Here is a 9,900-nt window from a genome sequence, read left to right on the forward strand (position 1 = left end):
AAACCAAATTTTCATTACTTAAATTACAAAGCTAGATAAAATATTTCACCAGCCGGGGGATTCTTAACTAAATACTTCAATATCGATTCGTTTCTGTTTATAAGCTATGTCTGTCTCTTATACACATCTAGATGTGTATAAGAGACAGGTGATGCATAAGTGAGTCAAGTGATGGACAAGTGAGTCAAGTGATGGACAAGTGAGTCAAGTGATGGACAAGTGAGTCAAGTGTTAGACAAGTGAGTCAAGTGCTGGACAAGTGAGTCAAGGGACTTTAAAGTGAAAAAGATTAACGGTTTACTTAATATGTTAAAAATAAGGTACAGGGGCTATAGTTAAAAAAAGGGAAACACATGAGAAATTCACATAAAATATTTTAATATGACGTATGTCCATCTTTAGCGGAACTAACAGCTTCGTGTATTAATTAAAACAAATTGTGATTATTGATATTCAAATTCAAATATATTCATTGATATTCATATTAATTACATGATATTATTCATGTCATTTGTGGTGGTCAAATATGAAGTGTTCAACTTCATTAGAATGTTCCTCGTGCCATTTTTTTCGTTTTTATTTTTATGTCTTTATTTTATTTTACATTTTTAGCGTTTTTATTTTTATGTCTTTATTTTATTTTACATTTTTAGCGTTTTTATTTTTACCCTTATAAGCGGACTCTGGGGCCCTTATAAGCGGACTCTGGGGCCTTATAAGCGGACTCTGGGGCCCTTATAAGCGGACTCTGGGGTCCCTTATAAGCGGACTCTGGGACCCTTATAAGCGGACTCTGGGACCCCAGCGAGTGGACTCTGGGGTCCAGAGTGGGGGTCTCTAAGCGTACTCTGGGGCCCTTATAAGCGGAATTTAGGGCACTAATAATTTTAATTTAGGGCACAAGTCTTCTTCAAAGGATAAAGCTTTAGTTTAGTTCACATGTATATCTTAGCATCGCTCGACCATGTCACCCGTTTTAGGCAAATCTCGACGGTTTTGAATAATTAATTAATTTTAATTAAATTAATTCAATATAAGTTAAATTTTATCTAAATTACGTTAATTGTAAGCGTTTACTTGCGCAGGACGAAACGACCGACGCCATCGAGTGCACCTCCATCATGGCGGCCGAGCCTGCAGGTGGGGGGAAGATGTGTATAAGAGACAGNACACAGCACTACACAGCACTACACAGCACTACACAGCTTCTCTCTCACACAGATGGCGCGGCAGCATATACAAGCTTGTGTGGCAGGAGCTGGCTGTGTACTGTGCGTGTTACACAGCACTACACAGCACTACACAGCACTACACAGCTTCTCTCTCACACAGATGGCGCGGCAGCATATACAAGCTTGTGTGGCAGGAGCTGACTGTATACTGTGCGTGTTACACAGCCGTGGCCCTCGTGTATAGATTCGCCCTCACCGAGGCCCAGAAGAGGTGAGTACACAGCTGTATACAGGGTCATGTATAGTATAGTATAGTATACAGGGTCATGTGTAGTATAATATACAGGGTCATGTGTGGTATAGTATACAGGGTCATGTGTAGTATAATATACAGGGTCATGTGTGGTATAGTATACAGGGTTATGTGTAACCTTGTAGTACACAGATAATACAGCTCTGGGTTATTTATCTTGTATTATTTCAATATACATGTAATACAGCTCTGTATTATATGCATTATATTATTTCAAACACATATAATACAGCTCTGTATTATATACCTTGTGTTATTTCAATATGTACATAATACATGCCATGTATACCGTGTTAAAGCACAATATTACTGTCAAAGTTCCCGTATGTGATACAATATTACAGCTGGATGAGTCTCGCTCCCGCAACAATATTACTGTCAACGGCCCCGTATGTGATAGATTATTACGGCTGGATGAGTCTCGCTCCCGCAACAATATTACTGTCAAAGTTCCTGTATGTGATAGAATATTATGGCTGGATGAGTCTCGCTCCCGCAACAATATTACTGTTAACGGCCCCGTCTGTGATAGAATATTATGGCTGGATGGGTCTCGCTCCCTCAACAACATTACTGTCAACGGTCCAGTATGTAAAAGAATATTATGGCTGGATGAGTCTCGCTCCCGCAACAATATTACTGTCAACGTTCCCGTATGTAAAAGAATATTATGGCTGGATGAGTCTCGCTCCCGCAACAATATTAGTGTTAACGGTCCCTGTATGTGATAGAGGATGAGTCTCGCTCCCGCAACAATATTACTGTCAACGTTCCCGTATGTAAAAGAATATTATGGCTGGATGAGTCTCGCTCCCGCAACAATATTAGTGTTAACGGTCCCTGTATGTGATAGAATATTACGGCTGAGTGGGTCTCACTCTCGCAACAATATTATTGTCGACGGTCCCGTATGTGATAGAATATTATGGCTGGATGGGTCTCGCTCCCGCAGGATATTCGAGGGCATCGTGCTGCACATCGACCAATACATCAACCTCATCCCCATGGCGTTCGTGTTGGGCTTCTACGTGAGCATCATCATGACGCGATGGTGGGACCAGTACATCACCATCCCCTGGCCTGACTCTCTGGCCGTCTTCGTATCCTCCAACGTCCACGGCCAGGTAATTATCCTCTTCCAGTGGCTGCAGGTCCACTTCCAGCAAGCAGTATCCTCTTCCAGTAGAAGAGGATACTGCTTCTAACCTGACGTTACTTAACCTAACCTGACCCTACTGCTTCTAACCTAACCTAACCTAACCTAACCTAACCTAACCTAACCTAACCTAACCTAACCTAACTTAACTTAACCTAACCTAACCTGACCCTGGCCTGACTCTCTGGCCGTCGTCGTATCCTCCAATGTCCACGGCCAGGTACGACGCACGTATCTGGATACGTATTCTCTTCCAGTGGCCAGGTATGGGGCACGTATTAAGTTTCCTCTTCCAGTGGGGTAAATCATGCCCCTCCCCGCGTGTCACGTGCGGGGTGGGGCTGCTGTTGGGTCAGGAAGAGTGTCACAGTCAGTCAGTCAGGAACAGTGTCACAGTCAGTCAGGAAGGGTGTCACAGTCAGTCAGGAAGGGTGTCACAGTCAGTCAGGAAGAGTGTCACAGTCAGTCAGGAAGGGTGTCACAGTCAGTCAGGAAGGGTGTCAGAAGGTGGCCGAATCAGGAAGACTGTGGGTAAAGAAGAGAAGAAAAGGAGGGATGGATGGGCTGGAGTGAGGCAGAGTCGAGAGGAAAGGAAGGATGGGAGGGCTGGAGGGAGGCCGATACGAAAGAGAGACGAGGGAAAGGAAGGGTGGGAGGGCTGGAGGGAGGCAGAGATGAGAAGAAAGGAGGGATGGGAGGCTAGAGGGAGGCCGATACGAAGCAGAGACGAGGAAAAGAAGGGATGGAAGGGCTGAAAGGATTTGACAAGTAAGGTCCAGCTGGGCGATAAGGGAAGGACGCCTGTATCAGTATGGAGGTGGTCTAAGGAAGTCATTTCGCAGAATCAGGTGAATAACCCCGAGGCCATCTTCAAAATAATCTATAGGTTTGTAACGGTGGTGCGGCGGGCGATGAATTACCTACCAGGGACCATACTTTGAAAACTCGCAAAGTGAACGTAAGTACTTACGCTCTGTTTTCTTGTCTATGATTTGTGGATTTTTCTCGAAAGGCCGTCAATGATTGGCTGATGAACTTACGATCTCTTAACTTTTTTTCAAAGTATAGGACCAGATTGGAAACCTGTAGTTAAGGTTTGGGCGCGTGAGGTGGAAACGATGTCCTTCGAGAAGGCTCTGCATGAGGATGCGTAGGAGGGAGCGATTAGTGCGTGTCCCTAGTGACTCCCAGTAATGTTTCCCCCACGTTTGTCCAGGAGGAAGATGCCGTTACAGAGTGTGGAAAAAGGATGTGTGTGTGATTAATGGAAATTGGGGGTTGATGAGCGTTGCAGAAGACTTGCCAGCGGTAAGGTCAATTTTTAGCGGTGGCCTAGTCAGCGACACCTGCGAGGTTGTTGTTGCAATGACTGTTAGTGGCAACTAGTAAAGGATATTTGTGATAGGTCTGTTGCTCACGGCACTATAAAAGCCACAGGTAGTTCCACGACCATCACTGGTTGGCTGACTCGCCAGAACCATTTTTGCATTACACAACACCCTGGACAAGCCAGGTACCTAAGCCGATGGCGAAGTCCGTTACCGAAGCCTTGAGGTTTGTTAGGACGCAAAGAAGTTGAGGCCGTCGCCTTAGGAGTCAATGCTGCATATACTAGTACTAAAATGTCAGTTTTGAAGTGGTTGATGAGTGTAGGGGAAATAACAGATACTGGGGTTACTCCTGCGTGAATTTCTGTATAGGATGATTGCGTTCTGAGGTAAAGGCTGGACATCGATCTCTCGAACGCCTTCGTGATATCGACCGCCGCTGCCTTGGTGCTGGCTGGAAGCCGTCGTGAATTAAAGCCCTTCACGATCGGGTGAAGAAGCGGGAGAAGAGGGGAGAATTGAGTGCCACGGTCTGAAGCCATGTTGTGATGCGGGTGTGACACGGGTGATGGGCGTTGAGGGTAGGCGACGGTAATAGACGTGGGTGGTATCAAACCAGTGTTTGGGATATGCCTTCCTACTTTCCGCTGCTCTTGCGTTGATTTAGAAATTTCTGACTATTTGATTTGCTAACGTTGAGGGACGTTGGACATACCAACCTAAAGTGACCACACTCACGCATCTCACGCTCCCCGCAGAACGACACAGCGCGCGTGATGCGGCGGACGCTCATGCGCTACGTGAACCTCTCCTTCGTCATCACCATGAGCATGATCAGTCCACGTGTCAAGAAGCGGTTCCCCACCATGCAGCATTTGGTGGAGTCAGGTACGTCATTTGAGGGCCTTGGATGACATGGTTTAGGGGTATTATAGAGTGTGTATTGTGCACTGTTTAGGCCAACCCTTCAGGGTGCTGTGATCTTGTCCCTGATCACCTTGGGCAATGTGAAAATGAGGGCCTCGAATAGACCTAGTCCTCCACTTCAAATAAACTCTATAAACGTTACAGACTAATTTTGAGCCCGTTCAGCAAGTATGCCATCCCGTCATGAATTCTACCCCTTGTCGAACAGGTTTGGCTGTTAGTGTTCTTATCAATACCCTTAATAATATCACCACCGAAATATTGACAGCCTGCGACAGGGTGTTACAGTTGTCATCCAGTGAACATCGCTAGGTTTCTGAACATAATTAGAGCTCATGAGGCCTAAAGGCCTCTTGACGGTACTAGAGCTGGTAACGTGTCCTACACATCATATTCCTCCTTGCACCCCTAGGCCTCCCCAATACATCCTATACCCCGCTTGCCTCAGGCTATATAACGTGTCCAATGCTTCATATTGCCCCCTGGTCTCCTGACGGGGCAGAGTTGATAACGTCTACTGTAACGTGTTCAACGCATCCTATTTTCTCCTCAGGTCTCCTGACGGAGCAGGAACTCATGATCTTCGAGATCCTGAACGCCAAAACCGCCAACCCGAAGTACTGGCTGCCCCTGGTGTGGGCAGGAGCCATCGTGACCAAGGCACGCAAGCAGGGAAGGATCAGGGACGACTTCGCCCAGAAGACTATCATGGATGAGCTTAACAACTTCAGGAAGGGCTGCCGCCTCCTGCTCAGCTACGACTACGTCAGCGTACCTCTCGTGTACACGCAGGTATCCGTAACTACGTATTCGTAGACTATGAGTTAATGGCCAGCCTGTTATGCCCGTCAACACGTGGCGTTAGCTATTTTTTTCACAGTGTCAACTTGTGACATTAACTCTGTTGTCCCCGTGTAAATAGATAGGATTTACATCTGTTGTATCCTGTTCACCTGGTATCTTTAACGCTGTTATGTCCCTGTCAACAGGTGGTGACGCTGGCCGTGTACACCTTCTTCATCAGTACCATCGTGGGCAGGCAGTTCTTGGACCCGAGTAGAGGTGAGTTTAACCATCCTTGACCCGGTCAGGAGGGAGGTCAGCAATGCTGGACTTGGATTAATAAAATTATTTCATTACACCACATCGTCCGCTTCCCGGTAGAATACCCCTTTTAATAAGAACTATTTAATTTTGCCTGATTTTGAAGATTATTTCCAATTTTTTAGGCATTAAGGGGCACAAGGTGGACATGTATGTGCCCTGGTTCACGATCCTGCAGTTCTTCTTCTACATGGGGTGGTTGAAGGTAGCCGAGTCCCTCATCAACCCCTTCGGTGAAGACGATGACGACTTCGAGACTAACTCTCTCGTCGACCGCAACGTCCAGGTGACCACTTCGTCCTCGAAGGCAGTGTGAAATTCTCGAGTCATATACATGAACATAGAAAAATAACTATATGGAACGGAAAATGCATCATGGAATAGAGGAACTCGCTGCAGTACAGGGCCTAGGGGAATTCTACCTCTCCTCTCCTCCATTGTTTCTGATGGACAAACCTCTGTTTGTTTTTACCCTACTAGAATTATGGTACAAACAATTACAATTGTCAGCTCAACACTCCCATGGAAGTCGTCGGTTCACCGTTCCCAAAGTGGTCGTTTGTTCAATATTCTCATGGCGGTCGTTGGTTCAACTTTCATAAGTTGCTTGTCTGTTTAACTTTCCCAAGTTAGTCATCGGTTCAACGTAGTCAAGGTGGTCGTCGGTTCAACGATGTCATGCTGGTCATCGGTTCCAAGTTCTCGAAGTGGTTGTAGGTTCCACGTCTTCAAGGTTGCTGCATGTCCTCAAGGTGGCGTAAGTTGTTTGTTAACAAGGTGGTCGTAGTTTCAACCTAGCCAGAACATTTATCCCTGCACGTAGGTATCCTACGTGCCTGTTTAATTTTCATGCCGACCTACTCTCAGGTTTCCTACTTAACTGAACATGCCACTCTACTCGCTGGTATCCTACTTCACTCTACTTGTAAATTTATTCGCAGGTATCCAACCTCACTCTACTTGTCAATCTATTTGCAGGTATCCAACTTCACTCTACTTGTCAATCTACTCGCAGGTATCCTACTTCACTCTACTTGTCAATCTACTCGCAGGTATCCAACTTCACTCTACTTGTCAATCTACTCGCAGGTATCCTACCTGATCGTGGACGAGATGCACGAGGACCATCCTGAGCTCATCAAGGACATGTACTTCGAGGAGGTGGTACCAGCAGCGCTACCATACACTGTCGCCAGCGAACAGTACAGGGCCAACCAGGCTATCAACCACGGTGAGTACCACTCATTTCGGCGATCGGCAATGAGAGGCCCCTCGGTACTTGCTTTTTCATTTTGGGTGGGGAGTGGTCGGGTCAAGTGGTATGCAGGTGGGGTTTGGAGGCACTGTATGTTGGGTCGGGTTGAAAGGTACCTAGATCGGGTCAGGTGGTACCTAGATCGGGTTGACAGGTAGCTAGATCGGGTTGGGAGGTGCCTAGATCGGGTCCGGAGGTACCTAGATCGTGTCAGGGGGTACCTAGATCGGGTTGGGAGGAACCTAGATCGGGTCACGGGTACCAAGATCGGGGCAGAGGTCCCGTAAGATTGTTTGAGAGATACCGCCGCTCGGATCTGGAAAATCCTTAGTTTCCTTAGCATGTATTTTGGACGTAGCAGTCCCAAGCCACGCTGGACGTAGCAGTCCCAGGCCACGCTGGACGTAGCAGTCCCAGGCCACGCTGGACGTAGAAGTCCCAGGCCACGCTGGACGTAGCAGTCCCAGGCCACGCTAGACGTAGCAGTCCCAGGCCACGCTGGACGTAGCAGTCCCAGGCCACGCTGGACGTAGCAGTCCCAGGCCACGCTTCACGTAGCAGTCCCAGGCCGCGCTGGACGTAGCAGTCCCAGGCCACGCTGGACTTAGCAGTCCCAGGCCACGCTGGACGTAGCAGTCCCAGGCCATGCTTCACGTAGCAGTCCCAGGCCACGCTGGACGTAGCAGTCCCAGGCCACGCTATACGTAGCAGCCCCAGGCCACGCTAGACGTAGCAGTCCCAGGCTGGACGTAGCAGTCCCAGGCTCGACGTAGCAGTCCCAGGCCACGCTGGGCGTAGCAGTCCCAGGCCACGCTGGCTTCTTGTTTCTCAAGGTCTCTTCTTTCGGTGCCCTGCAGGGTCGACGGCGGAGCTGAAGGTGCCGGAGCCGCTGCAGGAGATCATGGAGCCTATCATTGAGGAGAAGTCGCATAGTGTGGTGGAGACCCTCATCGGGGGGCTGGTGCAGGAGAAGTACAAGGAGGTCACCGTAAAGGTGGAGGTGAGGGCTTTAAAGTAGTGGAGTACCCTCATCGTGGGGAAGGGGGCGGTGATGATATATCTGCCATGTGGTGACGTGCCCTCTGTGATGACGTACCCCCTGTGATGATGTACCCTCCGTGATGACATGCCTTCTGTGATGACGTACCCTCCGTGTGATGACGTACTCTCTGTGATGACGTACCCTCAGAGTGATGACGTACCCTCTGTCATAACATACCCTCTGTGATGACATTCCCATCGTGTGATGACATTGTGCTGTGTTCACCACAGCGGAAGGCATCACAGCCGGACGCCCAGAGCGTCTCCAGCAGGCGGTCGTCTGGTGCATCGGGCATCGCCACGCCCGGCAGACGAAGGAAGAGTTTCTTCGCCCGCGTCGCTGATAAGATGTCGTCCCCCAAACTGAGCCGAGGTATACCACATGTATATTATATATATAACTATATACATTAGTCGGTTAATAGCGGGACGTTTTGTCGTCCCCCAAACTGAGCCGAGGTATACCACACGTATATATACTAATATATACTAGTAAATACTAGTATAAATTTGTGCTAGTAGCAATTTTCAATAAATTTTCAAACAACAATTAAATAAAAAACGTTTACTAGCAAGACCTAGTTCATCCTTTCCTATACAATACTGATAACAACTATGGCTATATAATGTTCATAAAACTGTATGCGTGTATACAATACAGATAAAAACTATGGATGTGTATAATATTCATACAATTGAATGGCTGTATACTGTACATATAATGCATATCTATAATATTCATACAACTGAATGCGTGTATACAATACTGATAACAACTATGGCTGTGTATAATGTTCATGCAACTGTATGGCTGTATACTATACATACATTGCACGTACGTGTATCATGTTCATACAACTGTATGCCTGTATACTATACAATGTGTGTCTCTGCAGTGCCCAGCGCGAGCGGCAGCATCCGCACCATCAGGAGCCTTAAGAGCGCCAAGAGCCTCACCAGACAACACGACCGTTTGGCCGAGCAGGTGGGCGAGGGGGAGGTGTTGGAAAGGCGGTGATGAAAGGGGGGAAGAAGGTGGGGGAAGTGGTGTTGGGAAGGGGGTGATGGGCCCTTTTTAGCTGACACTGGGACCCCAAAGAGTTGACTCTGGAGTCCTTATAAGCGGACTCTGGGCCCCTTATAAGCGGACTCTGGGTCCCTTATAAGCGGACTCTGGGTCCCTTATAAGGGGACTCTGGGTCCCTTATAAGCGGACTCTGGGACCCTTATAGGGGGTTTGTGGGTTTAGGGTAACTTATATGATGGTTTTGAAGGTAAACATTCAAAGTTTCAATGGTAAAACGTTTGGGTTTGGGGGTATTTTAAATAAAGGTTCTAAGATTATAAATTGATGTCATAGTGGGCAAAAGATGGGGGTTTTGGGTGTAACTTCGAAGAGTCTAGAGTAATTTCAAAGACAGTCTGGGTAACCTCAAAGACAGCATGGGGTAACTTTAAAGATGGTCTGGGGTAATTTTAAAGACAGTCTGGGGTAACTTTAAAGACAGTCTATGGTAACTTTTAAAGACAGTCTTGGGTAACTTTAAAAGACAATCTAGGTAACTTTAAAGAGTCTGGGGTAACTTTAAGGTCAATCTAGGGTA

At 47.3% G+C, this 9,900-nt stretch overlaps 1 protein-coding gene across 1 annotated transcript in view; it reads left to right on the forward strand.

The window, feature by feature from the left end:
- The window catches only part of LOC108672957 (bestrophin-2), a 12,419-nt gene extending 3,105 nt beyond the window's left edge, over positions 1 to 9,314 (forward strand). The window contains exons 2-12 of the mRNA XM_018160724.1: positions 1,086 to 1,153; positions 1,222 to 1,443; positions 2,438 to 2,609; positions 4,728 to 4,857; positions 5,450 to 5,688; positions 5,886 to 5,958; positions 6,126 to 6,286; positions 7,090 to 7,231; positions 8,113 to 8,255; positions 8,528 to 8,669; positions 9,193 to 9,314. Of these exons, the coding sequence (XP_018016213.1) occupies positions 1,086 to 1,153; positions 1,222 to 1,443; positions 2,438 to 2,609; positions 4,728 to 4,857; positions 5,450 to 5,688; positions 5,886 to 5,958; positions 6,126 to 6,286; positions 7,090 to 7,231; positions 8,113 to 8,255; positions 8,528 to 8,669; positions 9,193 to 9,314 (1,614 nt within the window). The remainder of the gene's footprint in view (positions 1 to 1,085; positions 1,154 to 1,221; positions 1,444 to 2,437; positions 2,610 to 4,727; positions 4,858 to 5,449; positions 5,689 to 5,885; positions 5,959 to 6,125; positions 6,287 to 7,089; positions 7,232 to 8,112; positions 8,256 to 8,527; positions 8,670 to 9,192) is intronic.
- The last annotated feature ends 586 nt before the right edge of the window (positions 9,315 to 9,900 follow it).

Source organism: Hyalella azteca, unplaced genomic scaffold (genome assembly GCF_000764305.2).
Source record: "Hyalella azteca isolate HAZT.00-mixed unplaced genomic scaffold, Hazt_2.0.2 contig11278, whole genome shotgun sequence".
Classification (NCBI taxonomy): Eukaryota; Metazoa; Arthropoda; class Malacostraca; order Amphipoda; family Hyalellidae; genus Hyalella; species Hyalella azteca.